The following is a 27,206-nucleotide window of genomic DNA, read 5'->3' on the forward strand; positions in this document are numbered from 1 at the left end:
GAATGATGTTTGGTTTGTCGAACTAGTCATTCTACTTTTAAAGTTGTTCCTTGTCCATTCCCCCTAAACACAATATCTAAACTAATAAGCTTTAGAGCATTGCAAGATCAATTAACTATCCAAAATTGCTTTCCTCAAGCATTAAATATTTCGGTGCCTCAAGGCTCCAATTAGTAAATTTGCAATAGGCATTTGATATTTCATCCTTTGGTGGGTTGCATTCAAAATTTTAAATTCTATATGTTCACTCTATACAAAATAAGCCTTCCGTTCTTTTAATGACATGAACTTTATTTGATAATTAATATATAAGTCATAACTAATGAAGCACTAATTACTTTTTTGACTCATCGAGCAATCTAATTAATCTAATTGTAGAACCAAAACTATGACTAAAATTGGGTGGCTAAATAAAATACTATTTTTTTTATTACATAGGAATTCCAGCCACCAACGAGCCATTCGGACCCCTGGTGCGGCACCAAACCTACGGATCAGCATCCTCTGCCCCTAGGTCTCGCTGATCAGGGTAAAGTTTGGATGCGGACACGACTTCTGTGCATCAGTTGGACGTTCGGGCAACCTGACTCCTGGGACACATTTCCATTACCTTCCACGATCCCCATTGGCTCATAAAGAACTCTCACCATCCACGGTCCCCACTGGTCACAGAGTGAACTCTCACCATTCATGGTCCCCGTTGGCTTATAGAAAATACTAACTAATTAAATGACCAACTAGTTGACATCGAACTTTGGGAAGTTGACTTGAGTACCGTGAAGCAAATAACTCAATCCTTACAAGCTTTTAAGATGACAATTTTTATATAGGACTAATGATAATCATTTGATGATAAAAGATTGTATAATTGGAGTGAGCTCAATATGATTTTAAGGAAATATTTGGGAATTGATTGATCGAGATGGATTTGTATCCCAAATCTCAACAAGCGTAGCTCTCAATTGTCCCAAAAAAAAAAGTAAAAAAAAAAAAAAACTTTGGTGGTCACCCTTGAAAAGCCATAGCGTGTGACCAAATTAAGCACACTCCGATTTAGATCTAAGATCCCTTTTTGATTGCATAATTGGCAATTACAATCTACTTCAAGCTATTATTTGACCAAGCAGGTTGAATATAAGGACATGCTAGCTAGGGTTTGTAGGTAGCATGCATTTGAACATTTAAGGAAAAATCAAAATTTTCCAAAAACATGTAAAAGTTTATGGACAACCATTGATGCCCATCTGTATATATCTATTTCCCAAATAATGATTGTATCCAATTTTGTACAAACAAAAAGAAAATAAAAATCTCTATTCATCTATCCCACAAAAATATATAACTTTTCCTAGAGAATAATTTAAAAGGGGAGACAAAAAACAAAAAGAACTTCTTCAATTGTGTCAAGATGGGTATGAAGAAAGCAAATTCTCAGGAAAACAAGGAGAGCTCTTCCATGCCCTAGCATGCAACTTCAGTATCTCCCTTGCCCTGTCCTTTGTCTTGTTCCCACAATCGACCTGCAGCACCAAGCACAGCTTTGCCACCACCCCCACCTGCAACATCTCCGCAAGAACACTTCGACTGGCCGAATGCTTCGAAACCGAAGAGAGCACCCTCACCGCCCTCTCCGTCCCCGCATGCGAAGCCCTAAGTATCTTCTTCGACACCACGGCCAATCCGGCCCCGTGCCGCAGCAGCTCCGCCCTGCCCTCCGCGCACCCGCAGAGTTGGTCGAGCGCTGCCAGCGCCATCTCGCAAACCCTCTTCTCGAGCGCTGAGTGGAGAAGGAGCTCGATGAGCACCGCCACGGCCCCGGCATCGGCGGCCTTAATCCTATTCCTTCCCCACGGGCACAGCTCCATGAGAAGGCGCAATGCAGCCTTGGAGGCCTGCTGGGAGATGTGGTCCCGCAAGAGTTGCACTATTTCCACGAAGAACTCTTTTCTCAATCCCATGATCTGAGCAGGCTCGGCAACCTCGTACATGGATTGTAGCAGAAGGGCGGCGTAGGCTCGGGACTCGTAGCTGCCGCGTCGCAGGACGACGATTAGGGAGTCGACGACGTCGTCTTTGAGGAGAATGTTCTTGAGGGCGGAGTCGGACACATGGAGGTTGTGGAGGATGGTGACGGCGTCGGAGGAGAGGTCGAGGTGGGTCGTGGCGTTTTTCTTGAGGAGGGAGGCGAGGAAGTCGACGACGCCGGCTGCCTCCATGGAGCGTTTGTTCGCGTCGCTTTCGGAGGCGAGGAGGCGAAGCTTGCGGAGGGAGGTGAGTTGGAGGTGAGGGAATTTGGCGTCGTCGAGGAGTTTGAGGATCTGGGATTTGGTGGCGGGGGGTTTAGGGGTGGGGAAGCGCTCGATGCCATGGGTGGCGTGGAGGGTGCACCAGGCTTGGATGAGGCGGCGGAGGGTGTGGTTGGGGGTGAGGTCGGTGGTGTCGGGGAGGGGCTGTTTGGTGACGGGGCAGGTGGTGTTCTTGGCGGAGAAGAGCCATTTTTCGATGGAGTGGCGGTCGAAGGTGATGCCGGTGGAGAGGGCGACGGGGTCCTTCATGATTTCGAGAGAGATGGGGCAGAGGAAGTAGGGAGGGACTTCGATCTCATCTTCCATATTTGGGAAATTAATTGGTAATTAACTAGCTGATTAGATAAGGAGAACCCAGATGGAGAAATCAAAAGCTTAGCGTAGCGTACGTCGCTTAGGGTGATAAGATAGTTGTAATTAAGGAGAAATTAAGATTAGATCTGAAGGAGGGTAGGAAGTGGAGGTGGTGGGGAGTTGTAGATCGGTCTGAGGACGTTAGCAGCAGAGTGGGTTGGTTTTATACGGAGATCTGATCCATCGAGAGAGAGAAATTCGAAATGAGAAAGTCAAAACACGGAAAAAACACACAGAGAGAGAGAGAGAGAGAGAGAGAGAGAGAGAGAGAGAGGACTTTTCAAAACATGTGGAGGAGGGGGGGGCTGTGAAGTCAGATGAAGAAGAAGTAATGATTTTTACGTGGTCATGTTAAGAGGTAGAAAGGGGGTTTAAGCTTTCAGGGATGCGGGCGGTGGCGCTGCCTCCCCACATTGACTCTCTCTCTCTCTAGAAAGTGGGGGTGGGGCCCGGGGGGGAGGAGGTGGGTTGAATTTCGGCAACAAATGCTGGTGGGGGGTGGATAAATATGGCACGTTCCCGGCGGCCTCCCCTCCGAGTCATACCCTTTCACTCGCCCTGTCATGCTCGTCCCCAGCTACGTACTATTTTTAGAAGTTTTGACCGTCACACGCCACCACTGAGCTTGGCTCAACTGCACCCAACCTTTTTCTTCTAATCATTATTATATTTATTTTAAAAAAATAAAATTCTGCACTTCTCTTTTAATTCTTAATACATATCACTTGCTAACTATTTATTGAACAAGAAAAAATTCCCAAAATTTTATGTTTCCAATGTGGATAAGATGTAATACAGTTTCATAATCCTGATTATTTATAATAAATATACTTAAATTTAAAATTTGAAATTTATTCTTTTAAATATCACAATATATATAACGAAGTTTGTGCTTCATGACTAACAAAAAAGAAAATAAAGTAAGTTCAGATGAAAAAGATTATGCTTCTTCTTATGATGAAGTAGTATAAAATTGTGTTAAATTGTTTAATGAAATAGTTTTAATAAAGAAGAAGAGTAAAAAATCTTAGAAAGAGCTTACTTTGATTAAACTAAGGGAATCCTCATTAAAAGAAGAAAACGATTCTTTGAAAAATAAATTGTCAAAATCTAAAGGGAATGAACCTTGTCTTTGTTTCACCTTAAAAGAGAAAAATATATTCCTTAGAAAGGAAAATGAGGAGCTTGTCGAAAAAGCTCAAAAAGATCATGAATCTTTTCAAATAGAGGTAGGAAATTTGAAAAATCAAATTGGAAATGTTTTGAAAGAAAATATTCTATTTAAAAAACAAAGTAAAAATCATGGTAAAACCACAAGAGGAAAAGAAGACTCCAAAAAGGTTTTGGAAGTTAAGAAAGATAATATTTTCAAAAAGAATTTGAAATCCTTTTATAAATCACATGGTTATGCCTCAACGAGTAAAAATAATGCAAATAAGTTAAAACCCTTATGCACTAACAAAACTTGTTTATATTGTGAAAGAAAGGGTCACATAAGTAAGATATTTTTACCCTTACAGAGGAATTAGAGGTAAAGAAAGAAGCTTGAATGGGTAGTGAAGAAAAACGCCTTGGCGCCCAAGGAAGAATGGGTACCAAAAGGAAATACATGATTTTTTATTACTTCCTTAGAACTTAAGATTAGGATATAGGATTTAGGTAGACTTTACTACACCTAGGTAAAAATAAAAAGGGAATATGATGTGCTCAAAGGTTAAAATCCCAAATTATGCTTTTTAAATTATTTGATTACTTTGCTGGGAATATTTATAAGTTCATGTCAATCTTGATAAGTTCAAATAATGAAACCAATATGATTTACTTTGGTTGTATTTATCAAGCTATTGGTTAAGCTCTTTTTGAAGTATTGACAATTATTTATGGGATGAAAAAGAATGCAAAGCTTATTCTTTAAGAATAAAATTTTTGAGTAGCTTTTGATGATATATGCTTTAGTTTGAATACATAGTAAGAATATAGAAAGCATAGCTCATACTCACCTCACCACCATGGAAACTAATCTTAAAGGGGAGAATTTTTTTTAGTTAAATGATTAATACCTCTCTTTTTGATGATGATCAAAGGAGAAGTTTTGTGGTGTTAGGGGAAAATATATGTGGGGTAGAATGATTGTGGTAATATGAAAGTTCTATTTGCTATTGTCTTATCTTAAATGAACTTTCTACTTTATACATTGCATGTTAAACCTCTAATAGATGTGAATGCCTTTATTATGACTTATATGCAAAAAGTAAGGGGGAGCAAATTTTAGATATGCATATAGTAGAGAGGGGGGGGGGGGGGGGGAGGGGGAGGGCATATTTTAGTCTCATTTAAGAATATGCATAAATTGACGGGGAACTTTAAAATATACTCTATAGAGAACACAAATGGTTTGCCATCATAAAAAAGGGAGAGATTGTTAGCCTTGGTGGCTACATGAGCTTAATTATCTTCTCAATCTCAGATTTTCAGCAACCCTGCATTTTAAAACACAATTTGTATATATGTTAAAATTTAAATAGAAAAGGGTAAAGAGAGTGAGACCAAGATTTTTACAAGGTTCGGTTTATCCCCAGTCTATGTCCTCGTTTTAGGCAAGACCACCTAAGGATTCCACTAACTCGTTCCTTTCTGGGTGGAATAAACTAATTACAATCCTCCTTTAGGATAAAGCCCCTTGTCCAAGCGATACCCCACGCTTGGTTACAATGATCCAAATACCTGAATCGTCAAAGAAACAAGAACAAGAAAACAAATTCTTTTGTACAAAGAATACTCTCAGATAGAGCTGGCTAGTACAATTGAAATCTATATGCTTCAATAACAAATACCGAATGAAATAAAGTTGAAGCTCAAGAACAATATCACCGGAATACTTCTCTAGATGGAGAAGAGTATTTCGGAATGTATAGCTCAGAGAAGAGTGATCAATGCTTTAAAATATCTCAGCAATTCAAAATGAATGATTGAGCAAGAGAGAACTTTGAGAGAATAAGAGTGCTTTTGGCTTTAGAGCAGATTTTTCAATACTCAGTATTTTTTTAATTCATGAAAACATGTATTTATAGGCTCATAAAGCTTAATTCATGTTGCCCAAGTTTACTTGGAGTATTTTCCAAGTTTTTATAAAATTTGGGGCACAAGAAACTTAATTTTGAATTTTAAAACTTTTAAAAAATATAGCCTTTAATAGTGTCCAGTTTCCCGAGGAGGTGAGGTCAGTCACCTGAGGTTCTTAAAATGTGAAATTTTGAACTAGAAATAGGGTCAGGCACCGGAGGTGACAAGGGTCAGTCGCCTGAGGGTACACTGCCTCTTCATAAATTCATTAGGAAATTCTTCAGGCGTATGGATTTATTCTTCAATCGCCTGAGGAAATTCTTCAGGTGCTTGAGCTTTGACTTCAGTCGTTTGAATAGAAAAATTTCCTATTTTTTCGTTCTGTTTTCAAAAATACTTAGCTTTCTTGCTTTATTACTTTACTAAATCATTTTCCAGGATTTTAAAAATAAGGTCTCTATGTCTAAAACAAACCCTAATGAGCTTCAAGTCATTTCATATGATATTTGAATATGAAGTACTTACAAAGTTCATCCTAAAGCTTTAAAAACTCTAAACTTTAAAGTCTTCATATGAGTAATGCTTTGAATCCTCTTTGATTTGAGCTTGAGCCAGCTTTAGATTTCCAAATGCTTTGAATTATTTTGATTCACTTGAGCTTCCTTTGAACAACTTTAAAGATGAGTGTGGCCTTTTCGTACTTAGTGATCTTGAACTTGCATTTCCTTTGATACTTTGAACTTTTTTCAACTAAGCATTCCTAAAACATTATCACTTAACAACAATATGTTAAATCAACATTCATTTGTTATCATCAAAACAAGATTCGAAAGTCATGTTAGACCAACAATCTCCCTCTTTTTGATGATGACAAATAAGAAGGAAAGATGAAAGAACCTTTGAAAAAGGCTCCCCCTTACAATAAGCATGCCTTTTTAACAAATATGAAAAAATGATGATTTTGAGTAAGTTAAAAAAGAAGGCACAGTTAAGTATATTTCATACAACTAAGTATATTTCATTATAGCTCATTGCATGTACATATTTGCATTGTATTTTAAATCATCAACACCTCTTATGTTCTTATTTGTATTTATGTTTTTACTCTCCCTTGCTATATGCCAAGATTTATATATTTTCTGTATGCTCATGCATTGTATACTCATGTTTGCTAAAAATTTCTCCCCCTCTGACATCATTAAAAAAGAATTGAGGGGTACAGACACAAAATGGTTTAGCATAGTAAAAGCATAGGCATATTTAGAGCAAAGTCATAGTACACAAGGTCATAAATAGAGATTACAAGCCCAACCAAAAACAAGAACAAATAAAGCAACATAAACAAATACACAGTAAGTGCTATACATTCTAGAATGATAAACTAAATTAATTATTAGCATCATCATCTTCTTCTTCATCTCCTTCCTTTTCATCACCTTCCTCTTTATCTTCTTCTTCATCTCCTTCCTCTGATTTTTCATCATGAAACCTACCTAAATCACTTCCCTACTATGTAGCAGCCCAAGTTCTCTTCTAATGGATATAAATTTTTCTTCAGAGAGAGGTTTTGTGTTCATAAATTCAAGTATGATATCTTCTTTTTGAACATGATCACTTAGAAAGTGGTGTCTTATGTCAATGTGTTTTGTTCTTGACTGTGATATACGATTTTTAGAGATGTTTATAGCACTGGTGTTATCACACTTAATTGGAATGGTAGAATATTCAAAATTGGAGTCCTTTAATTGTTGTTTCATGCATAAGGTTTGTGCACAACTCCCAGCTGCTACATACTCAGCTTCAGCTGTGGATAAGGTTATGGAGTTTTGTTTCTTAGAAAACTAAGACACTAGAGATCGTTCTAAAAAGTGATAAGTCCCACTTGTACTTTTTCTATCTATCTTACACCCTACATTGTTGACCTAACAAGGCTTAATATCCTATTTTAATGCAAACAAACAAGTGAAACTTAACATATTTGTTGAGTAATGATATTTCAGGACTCACAAGGATCAAGCATGAAAATGAAGCTTAAAAGCATGGATTTCAAGATGACATTTTAAAGCTTGAAGTATATGAGAGAGAGCTTGAAAGAATATCAAAGCTTGAATAAAAACAAAAGAGGCAAAAGGAAGCAAAGTAAAAGAAAGATTAAAGAAAAGACAAGCATGAAGACTCAAGTGCCAAGAATGTTCAAAGTCTTAGAAGTCTTTATGTAAGTGCTTCATATTTTAAATATCTTTTGAAATATTGTTGAAACTTTTTAGGGGATATTTATGGACTTAAAGACTTATTTTAGCAACCCAAAAAATGTTTTATGAAAGATCAAAGTAAGAAAGTAAAACTAATTTTGAAAATTTAAAAATGAAAAAAAAAAAAAAATGACTGGTTAGCTGACTGACCAGATTACATTAGGTTTACTCAGCCAACTGATAGGAAAACATTAGAATGATTAACTCTCTAGCTTACTGACAATTTGCACTAAGATTAGTCAGCCGACTGACTTTTTTGAATGTGGTCGAGCCAGCCGACTAACAAATTAATTGAATTTAATCCAAGGTGTTTGGATCATTGGCTAAGCGTGGGGATATCACTTAGAGAGGTGAGCTCTAGCCTAATTGAAGGAGTGACCAAGTGAGGGGACATCACTTAATGAGGCAGGCTCTAACCTACTAAAAGAGTATATAAACGGTGTTGTTCCACCCGACAAAGGAACTAATTTAGTGAATCCTTTGATGGTTTGCCAAAGGCGAGGACGTAAACTGGGTATAAGCCAAACCTCGTAAAAAACGTGGTCTCACTCTCTCTTTCCCTTGCTCTTTACTTTCTGCATATACGAACTACGTGGATTAGATATTAAATAAATTTAAGCTTAATTTGTTTTTGGGATTGTGGAAATCGAAAGGGAGTAGGTTGGTTGATCCATACTTTGCGGAAACCGTAAGGGAGTACGTTGATTGGTGAAACACCCAAAGACTCTTTAAATTGAAAGTTTATTTAATGTCTAAGCTTTTGGAAAGAGTATTTGATTTTATATTGCACTTCATTTTGAGAAAGCAAATTTATTATCATAGGGCTTGCATTAACCATAGGGTCGGAATCAAACTTTTATATATACAGGGTGGCAAATAAACTAAGAGCTGAATCTTATATCTTAGTTTGGATATTGTGGATTGATTGAAAAATTGATTAGTTTGGTTGATTGATTGGTTACTTGATTGTTAAATTACTTGTGTTGTGGATTGGATATTGTTTTAGGTATTTTTTGTATATTTGATAAATCAACAAGAAGTCAAGAATTTTTAAAAAGAATTAAAAGAAAATTTTTAAATCCAATTCACCCCTCTCTTGGGACCACACCTTATTTTTCAATTGGTATCAGAGCGGGGTTATAGCAAATCTTAATTAGTAGCTATACAAAGATCTTAATGACACACTTAGGCGCAACTCTCTTTGCAGAGAGCCAATCCTCAACCCGACCACCAATCTTTTGCGCATTGAACTATAATTTTTGGAAACAACGTATAAGAATATATCATCTGTTGACCTGATAGGTCACACCCATTTTTGATTATGACAAATACTCTTGGTATTGATGATTGTACTAAGGCTTGTATGCAGGTTCACTGTACACGTGTATTTGGACTGAAAGAGATACCATGATGGCGCGCGGTGTTCATGCCAAAGAATAAAGAAATATGTGTTGTATTTGTAATTATTATTCAGTTTCTTCATTCTAGGATGTAGTTATTATGGACTGTACACCTTGCGGCTTGTAATATTTTGCATCATACATGGTAGGTAGGTATGCTCATAACAGACCCTAGTTGGACCTTAGGTACCTACATTTAGTACACAAGTCCCTAACAACATTTATCATATCAGGGGAATCAATTCAGGCTAAAAATGAACTTAATGGAAAATATTGAGAGAGTTTGAGTGACCGAACCTATGCCGTACAAAATGGCTCGGGCAACCGAACAAGTCAATATGTTGACTTGGTGATTCAGGCACCCGAACCACTTTTGAGCGTATCTTCCTCGGGCACCCAAACTTGTGTCAGGTTCCTTTTCAACAACTTGGGTGCCCGAACGATCACGTTCAAAATGGGCTCGGGCGACTGAATTAGTCAGTTCGGTTAACCAAACTTAGTACCGGCTACCCGAACTAACAAAAAAATGCTATTGACTTTTGTTCGGCCGACCAATTCACTCTTCGGACACCCGAACCATTGAAATTTGGAGTTTTTGACCGAGTCTGTTCAAGCACCCGAACCTTGCAGGTTAAAATATTTTTTACTTATTTTTAAATGGGGTAAACTGAGTTAATTTTCTTAATGACTTTTAAAACAATTTTAATTATACCCATTGTGTCCCCAACAGTCAAAAAATCCTCCTTGCCTATAAATATAATTCATTTTTCATAATTAGAAAGGATTAACACTTTGATTAAGGTAAAAATTCTCTCAATTTCCAAAACCCTAGTTTAGCCTATACTACTCCAAATCACTCATACACTCCATATTTCTTGATCTTTCAAGTGTTGTGAGTATTTCTAACTCTATTGTGCTTAATCTTACTAGTTAGAACTCTCACTTGTATTATTGCTTGATTGATTTTCTTTGAGAGTTTAGTATTAAAATTCTTCCACCGATTTCACTTGAGAAATCTTGTGTAGGAAGACTTTGAGGGTTGTGGTTCTTGCATTGTCAATGCAAGATACCTAAACTTATATTTTTGTGTGCAAAAAATCATTTTTCAAAAGTTAGTTTTTCTAACAACTCCATTGTGCTTTGTATATTGAAATATCTTATTGAGTTTGTTTGAATCAACTTGCTTAAGCTTATTTGAAACCCTAATATGATTTTGTATCATTCACGTGTTATGTTTCAAATCTTGCTTTGATATACACTCTAGATCTGGACTGATAATCTATACTTAATTGAGTGTTTAGCACACATTAGAGCACTGAGCATATTTACATATCATTCGTGCGTGCAATATTGATTGAGCTTTATTGGTGCACATATCTGCTTGTGTAGAAGCGTATTTTCATGTACAATTTTTATACACATTGGTTGTATTTTAGGCGCGGGCTTGAAGAGGGAGACTAGCCTGTTGAATAGTGCTGGACTGGCTTAGACCTGGTTAGGAAAGTTAGGTGTGCCATCTTGGTAAGGCGTGTTGGTTGAGGTTAGCCCCTTAATTTGACTTGGTTGTAACCGGTGCCGCTCCACCTGTTAATTAAACCTTAGTGGAATCCTTGTACTAGTGTAGCCAAGGCGGGGGCGTAGGAAATTTGGCCAAACCTCGATAACATATTGCGTGTACTGTTTACTTTTCTGTACTTTACTTTTATTGCATGTGTATGTTTATTTGTTAATTGCATAGATTGACCCTAGGTTTGTGTAATACTGATATTAGTGGATTGACGTAGGGGATAAAATTTTTAAATACCAATTCACCCCCCTCTTGGGATTGCACCAAAGTTAACATCTTCAAACTATGAATTGGAAAGCTTGAGAGGTTGTCATGGATGGTGACCTAATTCCCATCAAACTAGTAGATGGAAAACAAGTCCATAAGGAGAAAAAAGGCATGACTGACTTAGATCACAAAATGCTGCAAGTTAATTCAAGTACTATGAATGCTTTATATTGTGCTCTAGACATAAATGAATTTAATAGGGTCATGGCTTGCAAATTAGCCAAGGAGATTTGGCATAAATTAGAAGTTACTTATGAGGGAACCATTGATGTAAGAGATAGTAGAATAGACATGCTCACAAGAGAGTATGAAGCTTTCAAAATGAACCTGGATGAATCAATTACAAACATGTACACAAGGTTCACACACATAATTAACTCACTCAATGCCTTAGGAAAAACATACACTACTTATGACATGATTAGAAAAATACTTAGAGGGCTGCCACCTATATGGGAACCAAAAGCCATTGCAATAATCGAAGGAGGAAATATGAAAAATTCCTCCTTAGATGAACTTATAGGTTTTCTCCTCATATATGAAATGTCAATGAATGAAAGGAATGGTAAAACCAAAGCCCAAGAATCTATAACTTTCAAAGTTTCAAAAGAAAACTCTAGTAGTGAAGAAGAGATGGATGAAGATGAACTAGCATTCATATCTAAGAAATTTGCAAGAATGCTAAGAAGGAAGAACAAATTCAAAAGAAGAATCCAAACCTTCGAGTTAGATGAAGAAGAAACCAATATAAAGAAATAAAAAACTAAAATTCCCACAAGTTATAATTGCAACAAGGTTGGACATATAAAACCGGAATGTCCACTACTTAAGAAAGACTCTAAAAAGAAAAAGAAAAAGGCAATGAAAGCCACTACTTGGGATAGTTTGAGTACAAGTAGTTCAGAATGTGAATCAAATGACCAAGAGGATACTTATACTTGCTTTATGACTTGGGGCAATGAGGAAAACTCCTCATCCAAATCCTTAAATAATTCTTGTAGTGATTCATCAAATGAATCCAATGATGAGTGTATGCCATCTTATGAAGAGTTACAAAATGATTTATTCAAAGTGCATAAGATGTTAGTTAAAGTAAGTAAACAATACACATCATTGAAAAACAAGAATGAAGGAGTGATAAAAGAGCTAGAATCAATTAAGCTTGCTGAAAATGATAAAGATTCAAAAATCAAGAAAACAGAGAATAAGTATGAAGCTGTGATAAAAGAATTTGAATCTAAAAATCTTACTGAAAAAGAAAAAGATTTGAAAATCAAGAAAATAGAGAGCAAGAATGAAAAATTGATGAAGGAAATAGAAGACTTCAGATCTCAACCCTCTATGGAAAATGAGAAAGACTTATATATTTCTGAATTAGAGGATAAAATTACTAGGATGTCTAAAAACCAAGAAAAGGGTAAAAATATAGAAAATTCAGAAATTTATGATCTTAAGAAAGAAATTGAGGATCAAGCCAAAATCATTTACAATTTCACTAAAGGAAAAGAAAATTTTGATAAAATGATTGGCTCACAAAGAATGTCTCTAAATAAAGAAGGCATAGGGTTCAATAGAATTGAAAATAAAAGGAAAAAGAATCTTTACATGGGATACTTTACAAAAGCATCTAAAGATTATGCTAGGACCTCCTCAAATGCCTACACTCACACCACATTCTATCTATGTAAAAAGAAAGGACATATAAAGTTTGAATGTCCATTTAAGAGAAAGGGTGTGAAAACTAAACAAGTATGGAAAGTAAAAGAAACATCCTTTAATAAACCATCGGGACCCAAGAAAGTATGGGTACCTAGATAAAAAACCTTGTATGGAAAATATCAAAGAAGAGTGTAAGAGCTTATCTTATTAAAACAAATAAAAATAAAAATGAAAATTGTTGGCCTCAATTAATGAATGATTCATACAAGCCTTAAACTAGAAATCATTAAGATACATAAAGTTTGGATGTCTACATGAAATCAAAAGAAGAGAATATCTAAAGCAAATAAAACTTGTTGCATAAGTAGAAGAAAGCTTGACAGAAAAATTGTATAGGTCAGCCGACTAACCACAAGCTTAGTCGACTGACTGAACAACACCTTTAAGTAGAAAGGATAGGTCAGTCGATTGGACAGAAGCTCAGCTGACTAATTGAAGGTAAAAAATTTATAAACAAGCTTGACTGGAACTTAATTTGAAAATAAGAGATACTTGAGCAACATAAGAACAAACTAAGCGAAAGTGTCGAACAATGCACATGATAATGATATACTCCATGCTTATGTGATAAGTCACACCTCGAACCCGATAATGGGACCCAGAGGTGAATTAGTAACCTAACATGTCCTTGTTCCATACAACACATTCGTACACAGGACAATGAATGAGGGTCCAATCCTGTGGGGTTCCTAGACACCTTATACACATGCATATATAATCGAATATACGTAGTGGAAAATGGACTTTCTATACACATCCAGTACCATACTAGAGTCTATACAAAAAGGAAATCCAAGTTCAAAATACAAAAGCCCGGGTGTCAGCCAAACCACAAAAGACCACCCAATACAGTCCTAGTACTTACCTAAGTACCTCTCACAGTACACTGACCACTACGCTCCCAACTCAAAGGATGCTAATTCCGGTTACTTGAAGGATCTGAAAAATATGTAAGTACAGTAGGGGTGAGACACCTTTTAGTAAGGCAGATACAGGTTATATCAATGTGTGACATTTGAGTCTTATCATGATAGCAAAACATACACAGTTAAATGTAATTTCCAGTACTTCCCCAAAACAGTGCATACATGCACACACACATGATCAAGTAATTTGGTGTTGTCACACCCTTCGGTCTGAAGCTGGCCCGCGATACCCGGCGTCGGCCCGCGATACATGTCGTCCCTGACACATGACGAACCCCAGGCTCCTATGGCATCGTACTGGTTCAAACTAGTGGATCCACATCCTTCAATGATTATCCGTTAAGGCTCACGTCCTCGGATATAGAGCCGGACACTCTTGCCAAACATGGCCTAGCAATTTCATACGCCCACGGATATAGAGCCGGACACTCTTTCAGTACCTGGAACAACTCGGAACCCAGTTCCTATTGCATTTCAATAAAACGCAACCATGCATGCTCATATAACTAAACAAACCACACCCATTTGGAAATTTGACAATCATGTTTTCCAAACATATACAGTTTAATATAAAGTCAAGGCACGACCATCCCTATTACACAGTATAAATCACCATATACATACAGTTTTCAACAAAATCAAGGATGCAACCCAATACCCCCTTTTTCCCAAAACTATAACAGGAAAAACCCATAATTTTACCCGTTAGATCCCCCCAAATGTGTAATCAAAATGCACATAGAACCGTGAACCACCGTTCTACTGAGTCCGATTTCAAAAATAACCGACATAAACTGAATCCCCTTACCTTTCCCCAAATGACAAATCCCAAACTCTAAGGCTCCTAAACAGCAAACCGAGTTCCAAAACCTACATACCACAATAAAAATATGCTCACAAACCTATTCTCTACAGAACTACTGGATCAGATTTGAAAACCGAGCCTTACCTCAATTTCGAGCCAAAACCCAAAGATACCTGAATCAATGATCTGATTCGAGGAACTTGTAGAGAATCCTTCCCTGATCCTTGTGGTAACGTCGGATCTACGATTCTCGCTACATATGACGAAGAAATCTAGAGAATAGGTTGAGTTTTCTTAGTTGAGAAGTAATGAAAATATCTATTTATAACTGAATTTGAGTTTTCTTAGCTGAGAAGTAATGAAAATATCTATTTATAACCCTTTGACCCGGCCACTCCTCGTCGACGAGACTCTGCACTTCGTCACCGAGAACTATAAAGACTTCGTTGACGAACTCTAGCTTCGTCGACGAAGCTTGCTTAATTACCAATTTACCCTTCTCTTAATTAATTAATTTCCCTATATCACGGTTTAGGTTCTTACATGATATGTAATATGTTACATGTGTATATCTTGAAATTGGTGTCTTGAAATCTCTAAAGACAATGAAAATAATTGATGATTTAGTGGCTCACTATGTATTGAAAATCTAAGCATGAAATTATTAAGCATGATTTTTGAAACATGAATTGTGATATTGTTATATGAATGGAAAATTAATTCTTATGATGAATCAACATGGATAAATTGAGCTGTACATAATGTGACATTAGCATCGGTATCCATAAAGTGTATCCATGAATATATAAATTGGTATTTGAGCATGTCAAGTATAATAATATCCATGAGTATGTTGTGACATTGATATAATATTGATATCCATGAGCATATACATGATATAAATCAAATGTTTGAAAACATAGGATGATAATTTTAGAAAGCATAATTGGTATAAAATCTGAATGTATTAAATTCAGGGGGAGTATTATGACTCATTGCTTGTATTATGATTTTTTTCCTAATTATTAAATTGGTATCATGAATTATTATTTTTAATTGATATCATAAATCTCAATTAGGATCCATATCTTGATATGTATGTTTGATAGTCATATGCTCAAAGTAAGATTTATTTTTGATATCCTACTCTTTTTGATTGATGTCAAAAGGGGGAGAAGTTTTGAGCAAAAATTGAAAAATTGAACTTGGTATTGAAAAATTTTTGATTGAAAAATTTTGAAATTTTGTAGCAAAAGGGGGAGACGTATTTGACATTAAAAGATCTTAAACTTAAATGACATAGTGAGCATGATATTGTATGATATTGAAATTGGTATTGAAATTGATCTTGAAATTTGAAATTAGGAATAGCTTCCCAAGAGGGGGGGTGAATTGGATTCTAAAAATTTCTTTTGACTTCTTTTAAGAATCCTTAACTTCTTTAAACACTTAACCAATTCTTGACTTGTTTTTTAATTCCTTAATCAATCAAGAACTTAGTTCTTTTATCCAATCAATTAAACACAATCTTCAAACCAAACAATCAATTTATTTGGCAAGTACAAGTTAAACAACAAACAACCAAACCAAGATATAAAGTATTCAGCACTTTGGTAATATAAGATCTTGAGATAGTTTGTTTGTTTATATAAGCCCTGTGATTATGAATTATAATTTATGCTTACTGAAGTAAAGCCCTGTATAAATAAATCCAATCACTCTTTCCAAATATTTAGAATTCAAATAAACTCTTGGTAAATTTATCTTTGGGGTGTTAACCAAGTAACGTACTCCCGTATGGTTTCCGCAAGATATGGTGTAACCAACGTACTCCCTTTCGGTTTCCGCAACCCAAATCAAAATTGGATTTTAAGTTTACTTGATTTCCAAATATGCATAGTATGTATAATTTAGATATTTAAATCATCCACGCAGTTGTATATGAACTGAAATTAAAGAATAGGGAAAGAGAGAGTGAGACGGAAATTTTTACGAGGTTCGGCTTATACCCAGCCTACGTCCTCGCCTTTGGCAAACCACCAAAGGATTCACTAAACCTGTTCCGTTGACGGGTGGAACAAAACCGATTACAACACTCCTTGGTTAAGGCTAGAGTCTGCCTTCTCCAAACGATATTCCCTCGTTCGGTCACTCCTTACATAGGCTAGAGTCTGCCTCTCTAAGCAATATCCCCTTGCTTAGCCAACGATCCAAACACCTTGGAACGTCAATGAACTACAAGAAACATAAGATAAAATCTACGTACAAGTATACTCTCTCAAAGAGCAAGTTAGTACAATTTCAGCACTATATACTTAAATGTAAAATATCAATAGGAAATAGAATAAAGCTCAAGTGTAGAATTCACCAATATCCTTCTTAGAAGAGGATTAGCAGTAGGAATTCAAAGGAAGAAGGATCAACACTTCAGAGTTCTCAGCAAAAGAATTTTCCAATGAGCGAGCAAGAGAACTTAGGAAGAACAAGAATACTTTCAGCTTCTCAAAACAGATTTTTCAATTCTTAGTTTTTTTATTTGTTTTGCAAAACCATGTATTTATAGGCTTTCAAACTTGCAAAAGTTTCCTTAAAGAATTTCCCTATTTATTAGAATATTTAAGGTTCAAACGGCTATAATTTAAAACATTCGAATTTTAAAAATTTGCCCGTTGAACAATTTTTAAATGTCTGACAGCAGTGACCTCGTTTCAGTGTTTTGGCCATAACTTTTTCTATATAACTCCAAATTAGGTGATCTTAGTGTCAAACGAAAGCTAAGAGAAAATCCTACAACTTTTGTGTTTATCACTATTTAAAATAATGAGTTCTTGATAGAGAAAAATTCACCTCAATGCGGCTGTATAAAAACTGACAGCATTTGGGAAAAAACTCTTTTTGGTGCTCTTTATTCCAAAAATGATTTTAACCTTTTTAAAATAATTTTTGACCTTTTAAAAATATTATTCAGGTATTTTAAAAAATATCTAGTCTAAGAAGTTAACCTAAGAGCTTCAAAATATTTCAAATGATATTTTAAACATTAAAGCACTTACATGAAACTTCTAAAATATTAACATTCTAAGTTCTTGAGTCTTCATGCTTTGTCCTTTGATTGAATCCATCTTTTCTTGAAACTTCCATATTCTTTAAGCTTTCTTACTTTGCCTTTCTTTGAATCTTTTGACTTTAATATGCCTTGGCTTTCAACAACTTATTCATGTCCTCATGTTCTTCAACAAGTAATTCATGTCTTGGCTCATTTAAGCTTCATTTGATCCTTGTGAGCACTTTGACCTTGCTTCCATCATATTTGATCCTTGTGGGCACTTTGACCTTACTTTCACATATATGAATCCTGAAATATCATTACTCACACAATTACATTAAATTTCACTTGTTTGTTAGCATCAAAATAAGATAACAAGATTTTAAGCCTTGTAAGGCTAACAAAATTACAAATATTGTTAAGATGATGCTTATTGTTAGGGGGATTCTTTTTAAGGCTTACTAAAAATTTTTGCTCCTTATTTGTCATCATAAAAAAAGGGGAGATTATTGGCTTAACAAGGCTTAACATCTTGTTTTGATGTTAACAAACAAGTGAAACTTAACATATTTGTTGAGTAATGATATTTCAGGACTCATACTCACAAGGATCAAGCATGAAAATGAAGCTTAAAAGCATGGATTTCAAGATGACATTTTAAAACTTGAAGTATATGAGAAAGAGCTAGAAATAATATCAAAGCTTGAAGAAAAAAAAAAGAGGCAAAAGAAAGCAAAGCAAAAGAAAGATCAAAGAAAAGACAAATATGAAGACTCAAGTACCAAGAATGTTCAAAATCTTAGAAGTCTTTATGTAAGTACTTCATATTTTAAATATCTTTTGAAATATTGTTGAAACTTTTTAGGGGATATTTATGGACTTAGAGATCTATTTTAACAACCCGAAAAATGTTTTATGAAAGATCAAAGCAAGAAAGCAAAACTAATTTTGAAAATCTAAAAATGAAAAACCAGAAAAATGAATGGTCAGTCGACTAACCTGATTACATTGGGTTTACTCAGCTGACTGATAGGAAAACATCAGAATGATTAATTGCCTAGCCAACTGACAATTTGCACTAAGATCAGTTAGCCGATTAACACACCCAGCTGACTGACATTTTTGAACGTGGTCGAGCCAATTGACTAGAAAATTAATTGAATTTAATTCTGGTAGACAAAAAGGCCTCAGTTACTTGTCCAGGCGACTGATCTTGTGAAAATTGCTTACCTAGTCGCTTGCAGCTGACCGACTCCATGAAAATTTGAATTTTTGAACTTAACGGGAAATTTCTAAAAATTAGGTTTTCAAATATGAACATTATAAAAACTTGGTGGACACTTCAAGTAACTTGGAGAGCAAGGAAACTAATCCTAAAAAGCCTATAAATACTTCCTTAATCCCAAGAAATTAAAAATTAAGCAATTACACAGCAAACTTGCATTCAATCTCTCAATCTCTCTCAAAGTTCTTTATTACTCATACTCTTGCTAGGGGAAATCATCTGAATTGCTGGTGAAACATCAACCTATGGTTCTTATACTGAGTTTTATCAATCACAAAAGAACCCTTGGTGATCTCTACACTTGAGCTTCAATTCTATTTCATATTTGGTATTTAAATTCTTGAAATACATAGTGCTGAATTTGTACTAATCTACTCTATTTGAGAGTGTTCTTGTATGCAGCTACTCTTTTGTAATCTTGTAGTATTTTTTATGATTCCAAGGTGTTTGGATCATTCCAAGGTGTTTGGATCATTGGATAAGCATGGGGATATAACTTAGAGAGGCGGGCTCTAACCTAATTGAAGGAGTGACTGAGTGAGAGGATATCACTTGGAGAGGTGGGCTTTAGCCTACTAAATGAGTGTGTAAACGGTGTTGTTCCACCCGACAAAGGAACTGGTTTAGTGAATCCTTTGGTGGTTTGTCAAAGGCGAGGACATAGGCTGAGTATAAGCCAAACCTCATAAGAACCGTGGTCTCACTCTCTTTTTCCCTTGCTCTTTACTTTCAACATATACGAACTGCGTGGATGTTTTAAATTCTTTAATCATATATACTATGTGGATTAGATATTAAATAAATTTAAGATTATTTTTTTTTTTGGATTGTGGAAACCGAAAGGGAGTGCGTTGGTTGATCCATACTTTGCGGAAACCGTAAGGGAGTACGCTGATTGGTGAAATACACAAAGACTCTTTAAACTAAAAGTTTATTTAATGTCTAAGCTTTTGGAAAGAGTATTGCATTTTATATTACACTTCATTTGAGAAAGCAAATTTATTATCTTAGGGCTTGCATTAACCATAGGGCTTGAATCAAACTTTTATATATACGGAGCTGCAAATAAACAAAAAGTTGAATCTTATATCTTGGTTTGGATATTGTGGATTGATTGAAAAATTGATTGGTTTGGTTGATTGATTGGTTACTTGATTATTTAAGTACTTGTGTTGTGGATTGGATATTGTTTTAAGTATTTATTGTATATTTGATAAATCAACAAGAAGTCAAGAATTCTTAAAAGGAATTAAAAGAAAATTTTTAAATCCAATTCACTCCCCCTCTTGGGACTACACCTTAGTTTTCATGCATAATCAACATCCGAATAGCTAATCATTTTGGATCCGATTTCCTTAGGATACCAAATCCTAAATCAATTGTTCCTATCAAGTACCTTAGGATTCTTTTAATGACCATTTGATGTGATTCTTTAGGTGCTAATTGGAAACGTGCACACATGCAAATACTAAACATTATATCGGACCTACTAGCTATCAAGTATAGAAAACTTCCAATCATGCCTCTATAGTATTTCATATCTACCAATTTCCCTTTTTCATTTTTATCAAGACTTATTGAAGTACTCCTAGGAGCACCTATGAGTTTACTATTTTCCATATCAAATTTCTTAAGCATATCTTTTATGTATTTGGATTGACTTATAAAAGTTCTATTTATTGCTTGTTTGATTTGTAATCATAGGAAGTAGTTTGACTCTCCCATCATGCCCATTTCAAATTCTTCTTGCATATATTTGGCAAATTATTTACATAGATTATCATTAGTTGCACAAAAAATAATATCATCTACATAAATTTGGATTATAAGCATGTCATCTTTCTTAGATTTGATAAACAAAGTACTATCAACCTTACCTCTTGAAAACCCTTTATCTAGTAGGAATCCACTAAGTCTTTCATACCAAACCCTACGGGCTTGTTTTAAACCATATAGGGCCTTAGTTAGTTTGTATACATATTCAGGTTTTTGTATGTCTTCAAAGCCCAGTGGTTGTTCTACATATACTTCTTCATTAATATAACCATTTAAAAATGCTTTCTTTACATCCATTTGATATATTTTAAATTCTTTATGAGATGCATAAGCTAAGAGCATCCTAATTACTTCCTTTCTAGCTATGGGAGCAAATGTTTCATCATAGTCTATCCCTTCTTCTTGGTTATATCCTTTGGCTACAAGTCTAGCTTTATTTCAAACTACAATTCCATGTTCATCCTTTTTGTTTCTAATTAATACCCATTTAGTTCCTATAATTGAATGATTTTCCGGTTTGAGAACTAATGTCCATACTTTTGCTTTTTTCAAATTGATTTAACTCTTCTTGCATGACTATTATCCATGAATCATCACTTAAAGCTTCTTCTACATTCTTTGGTTCATCTTGAGATAAGAAGGCATAGTGATTGGATAAATTTTTCAAAGAGAATCTTGTAGTAATTCCTTTTGATAGTTCTCCTATTATTTGATTTTTTGGGTGATTTTTTTATATATTTTCATTCTTTTGGTAGTTCAATATTTTCAACAGCATCATTTGGTTTTTCTTCATTTTCTTCTTCTTTTACTTCTACAAACTCATCTTATTTTTGAGTAGCTTGTACTTCTTCAATTTTTATTGGTTTATTGAATGGGCTCTCTTCATCAAAGGTTACATGAACTGATTCCAAGATTGTAAGAGTTCTTTTATTGTATATTCTATAGGCTTTGCTTTTTAATGAATATCCTAGGAATATCCCTTCATCAACTTTTGCATCAAATTTTCCTAAGTCATCTTTATCATTTAATACATAGCACAAGAAAACTGGCTTTTAGTGACGGAGGTATTAGTGAAGAATGAAATTTCGTCACTAAAAGTTTAGTATTAGTGACAATTTTCTAAACCCGTCACTAATAGTTTAGGTATTAGTGATGAAATTTCATCCTTCACTAATACCTCCGTTACTAAAAACCAGTTTCCCCTGCTTAAACAAGCGTGGGAAACCACTTTTTGCGTGAAAACTATCACAGGAAAATATTAGTGACGATTCTTGAAGTATTAGTGACGATTTCAATGCATCAGTATAAGGAACTTATTAGTGACGGTTAATAAACCGCCACTATTATTATTGTATTAATAAATAAATTTTTTTTTCAAAGTATTAGTGACCATTCTGCACATTCGTCACTACTAGTGCCTTATTTGTGACGGTTTAGAGAACCGTCACTAATAGTTCTTTTATTTAAAAAAAAAAATTATTTCATAATATTTGTGACGAATTTAAAGATTCATCACTATTATCGCATTATTAGTGTCAGATTTGAGAATTGTCACTAATACTTTTTTTATTTAAAAAAAATAAAAAAAATTATTAAACACTAATAGTGATGAACTTGAAGATTCTTCACTATTATCCCCTTATTAGTGACGGATTTGGGAACCGTTAGTAATACTTATTTTATTTAAAAAAATAAAAAAATTTATTAAACACTATTAGTGACGAACTTGAAGATTTGTCACTATTATTCCCTTATTAGTGACCGATTTGGGAACTATCAGTAATACTTCTTTTATTTAAAAAAAATAAAAAAAAAAATTTATTAAACACTATTAGTGACGAACTTGAAGATTTGTCACTATTATTCCCTTATTAGTGACGGATTTGGGAACCATCAGTAATACTTCTTTTATTTAAACAAAATAAAAAAAATTCCATTTTACAATATTAGTGACGAATTTGAAGATTCGTCAATATTATCCCTTTATTAGTGACGGATTATTAGTGACGGATTTGGAAACCGTCACTAATACTTCTTTTATTTTAAAAAAATAAAATAAAATTCTTAAACACTATTGGTGATAAACTTGATGATTGGTCACTATTATTCCCTTATTAGTGACAGATTTGGGAATCGTCCGTAATACTTCTTTTATTTAAACAAAATAAAAAAAAATTTTCATTTCACAATATTAGTGACAAATTTGAAAATTCGTTACTATTATCCCCTTATTAGTGACGGATTTGGAAACCGTTACTAATACTACTTTTATTTTAAAAAAATAAAAAAAAATATTCATTTCACAATATTAGTGACGAATCTTCAATTTCGTCACTATTAGTTCCTTATTAGTGACTGATTTGGGAACCGCACTAATACTTATTTTATTTAAAAAAAAATGAAAAAAATTTATTTCACAATATTAGTGACGAATTTAAAGATTCGTCACTATTAGCCTCTTATTAGTGACAGATTTGAAAATTCGTCACTAATACTTCTTTTATTTAAAAAAAATAGAAATAATTTATTGAAGAATATTAGTGACTGTTTTAAAACCGTCACTAATACTCAAAACCCCAAATCCCTTAACCCCGACATATTTTCCCAAACTCCCCCCAAATTCCCTCCTTCTTCCCGCGTCGTGCTCCTGCCATCTCCTCCCTCCTCCACTCGGCCTACTCCTCCAGTCCCTCCTTCTCCCTCCTGCTCCTTACTCATCCTCCTTGCGCACAGTGGCGTCTTCCCACCATTGAGTCTCGAGTCGCCGCTCATTTCCATTATCTTTCCCTCCTACCATCGCTGCCTCCGCCACTCTTAGGTAAGACTTGTTCCTCCTCCTCCTCCTCCTCTTCTTCTTCTTCTTCTTCTTCTACAAAGGACTATATGTGTGTGTGTGCGTATGGTTGTGTGTGTGTGTGTGAAAGCATGTGTGTATGTGTGTGTGACAGTGAGTGCGTGCGCGTGACTATGTATATGTGTGTATGATTTGGTATTTTTTTTGAAATTATTTTTGGAGTATAGAGATTAGAATTAAGCTTCTATTACTTGCTTTACTATGTCTAATATATTTTTTATATTTGATTTGGTCTTTGAAATGTGTAATTCTAGTTTGTTTTCTTGAAATTGATTTGTTTTTAGTTGTTGTTGGAATTGAAGTGTTATATATTATTTTTGTGATGTTGGAGTAGTGTTTATATTTATTGAGAATATATTGTCTTCTTAACAAATCCTGTTTTCCATTGAAAATAAAGATTATTGTGATAAGTACATGGATGATAACTTTTAAACTTTTGAAATTTTAAGTAAAATTGAAATTTGAGATTTTAGAAATAACATTTTATTGGACGTCTTATGTCTAAATTAATTGTAGTTGTATAATGACTAATGCTTATCTGATTTATGAATTTCATTGATATTAATTGAATATGAATATTTAATATGACTAGTATATTATAGTAAAACCTTGGTTTTGTAAAAAATTATGAAGCCATATTAAATTATCAACATTCAAACTTGAGCACACATCAAAGATTGTATAGACTCGAAGACAATATGAAACACTAAATAAATTCTAAAGTAAATGGGTGAATATTTTCTCGTAATGTTATTGTTAAGTATGTCCCTCTAAAAGAAATTTTGTTTTAAACATAAATCTTAGGGTTTCTTCTTTCCTGGCCAATGCCTCCAAGAACAAAGCCTTGGGGTGCCTCAAAGCATTGCCACTCGCCACGACTCGCTGCCAAGTGACAGAGGGTCTAGGACCCGCCAAGGGGAGAGTCTTCTTCCAGGGGTCGAGCGGCCTTGAGTGAGCACGAACGAATTTTAGATGAGATGAAAGCACCAAGGATGACTCTTGAGGATGTGTAGCTATCCCTGACACATTCTGTTGTGCCACCCATTAGAGAGCAGTCCCCAAATGTTACCCTAGAGCTTACAGAGGACATGCCTGCTCATCCGGTGTTGTTCTATACGATTAGGCCGACCATGCCACATGATTTTGCTGCGGGGCCTTCGACGGACATTCCTAATGAGCTGGTGCTGCACCGTAACCTTAGGCCATGCAGGCCACCACCCTCCCCTCTTACTCATAACTTGCGTCATAATCTGGAGGAAGTGGCACAGGACCGAGACGCCACTAGAGTAGTAGCTGCCTCACCGTGCTTAGCCAATTCTAATTCTGATTCTGACTCTAATTAGGATAGACTAGATGCTTGGAATCTTTTGATGCGCTTTCTCTTTTGCTTATGTATTGTGCTCATGTACCATTTGGTTTTATTTTATTTTTTTCTTGTATTCTATTTTACCATGCTTTTGAATGGATGTACGTGTGCTTTGATGTTTCTATCTACATTGTATTGCCTCTAAAATTAATGAAAATACATGGTGCTTTTGGTTTCTACCTGTATTTTGTGCTTCACTATATCATTACGCTTTTCTGGCTATAGTGTGTTTTGGACTGGTGGGAAACGTAAACGTTTGAGATTGTGCATGGTTATAAAATGTTCACAACAATAATATATAAAATATAGTGAAAGGCCAAGAACTAAATGCCAAATGAAGTAAACTACTAAATGAACGGCGATGGGCCCTCGGGCTGCGATGAATGGCGACGGCGCTATGATAGAGAGAGGAGAATCGGAGGGGAGGATCGGGAGAGGAGGTGGGAAAGAGATAAGGGAAAGGAGGGAAATAAGGAAGATTGGGGCAAAACCTGGTGAAAAAAAGAACTAGTAGTGACGAATCCCATAACCATCACTACTAGTGTGAAATGAAATAATTTTTTTTTGAAGAAAAGAACTAATAGTGACGAAACATCCAAACCATCACTACTAATGGACTAATAGTGATGAATATGAAAAACCGTCATTACTAGTTTAAAATAAATTTTTTTTCTTTATTATAAGGAAAGAACTAGTAGTGACGAAACTTCCGAACCGTCACTACTAATGGACTAATAGTGACGAATATGACAAACTATCACTACTAGTTTAAAATAAATTTGTTTTATTTATTAAAAGCAAAGAACTAGTAATGACGAAGCATCTAAACTATCACTACTAATGCACTAATAGTGACGAATATGACAAACTGTCACTACTAGTTTAAAATAAATTTATCTTATTTATTAAAAGAAAAGAACTAGTAGTAATGAAGCATTAGAACCATCACTACAAATCGACTAATGGTGATGAATATGACAAACCGTCACTACTAGTGAAAAATAAATTTATTTTATTTGTTAATACAATAATAATAGTGACAGTTAATTAACCATCACTAAAAAGTTTCTTATAGTGACGCATTAGAATTGTCACTAATACCCAAAAAATCATCGCTAATTGTTTCTCGAGATAGTTTTCAAAAGTGGTTTCTCGCGCTGATTTAAGTGGGGAAACTGGAGTATTAATGACAGAAGTATTAGTGACGGATGAAATTTCATTACTAAAAGTGCAGTATTAGTGACGGATGAAATCACTAATAATCGAACTATTAGTGAAGTTTCTAAAAAACTGTCACTAATACTGCACTTTTAGTGACAAAATTTCGTCCGTCACTAATACATCCGTCACTAAAAACCAGTTTTCTTGTAGTGAAATAAACAATTAAGCCAGACGTGCTCTTTTCTTTTGTAATATAAGTAGGCTTTATGTGCACATGAAAGATTATGCTTATATATTCTATTTTTACTTAGTGAGGCATGACTATGAGTTTGATAAACTAAACATAAACCCTTTTTGAAAATATTGTTCTTTTTAACTCTTAAGGGTTTATCAGAGTTATTTTCTTCATTTGTGAATTTGAAAATCAATCCAGAGTAATTTTTAGCTTTACTTTGTAAGCAAATGATTTTCAAAACCTTCACATTCTTTTCCTTTTCTAAGGTGGCATGATATTGTCATAGATTTTCTAATTGCCTTGCCCACCTCTTATTCTCATTTTTCAAGATTGCTTTCTTCTTAGACATCCAAACTAGAAAATTATGCATTTTCCCTAAAACATTTTCTATTTGTTTGCAAGAAGGCATGCTTTCATATTTAAATTCATTGCTTGATTCATCACAAGATATGTTACAATAACAGTTATATGAATCAATGCATGCATCATCAAAAGTATTATCACAATATTCAATAGATGATTCAACATATGATGTATAGCAGTTTTCAACACACGAATCATCTATAGATATATTGTGAGGATCATATACCTTTTCATCTGCTGAAACTATTTGCCCATGATTTGTCACTATCTGATCATTTGAGCTTGGAGCTTCCAGAGTGGTGGTCTCTTCTTTTCTAGATCCTCCATACCTCCTCTATAGCTCTTCCCAGATTTCACTCGCACATTTACATGCCATAATTTCATGAAAAATATGAGAATCTAAAGCACAATATAATAATTCCATGGAATATGAATTTGTATGCACAATAGTTGTATAATTT

The 27,206-nt window shown here is 34.7% G+C and overlaps 1 protein-coding gene across 1 annotated transcript; it reads right to left on the minus strand.

Annotated features, from left to right (window-relative positions):
• Positions 1-1,211: 1,211 nt before the first annotated feature.
• Positions 1,212-2,794, minus strand: LOC131150462 (E3 ubiquitin-protein ligase PUB23-like). Its single transcript, XM_058101189.1, has one exon. It carries the CDS (start codon positions 2,610-2,612, stop codon positions 1,404-1,406), a length of 1,209 nt encoding a protein of 402 aa, XP_057957172.1. The 5' UTR covers positions 2,613-2,794; the 3' UTR covers positions 1,212-1,403.
• Between the last annotated feature and the right edge of the window lie 24,412 nt (positions 2,795-27,206).

Source organism: Malania oleifera, chromosome 1 (assembly GCF_029873635.1).
Source record: "Malania oleifera isolate guangnan ecotype guangnan chromosome 1, ASM2987363v1, whole genome shotgun sequence".
In the NCBI taxonomy this organism is placed as follows: Eukaryota; Viridiplantae; Streptophyta; class Magnoliopsida; order Santalales; family Ximeniaceae; genus Malania; species Malania oleifera.

Bases quoted from the DNA above. Each gene is read 5' to 3' on its own strand.
- LOC131150462 (XM_058101189.1), bottom strand. From the start codon at position 2,612: ATGGAAGATGAGATCGAAGTCCCTCCCTACTTCCTCTGCCCCATCTCT.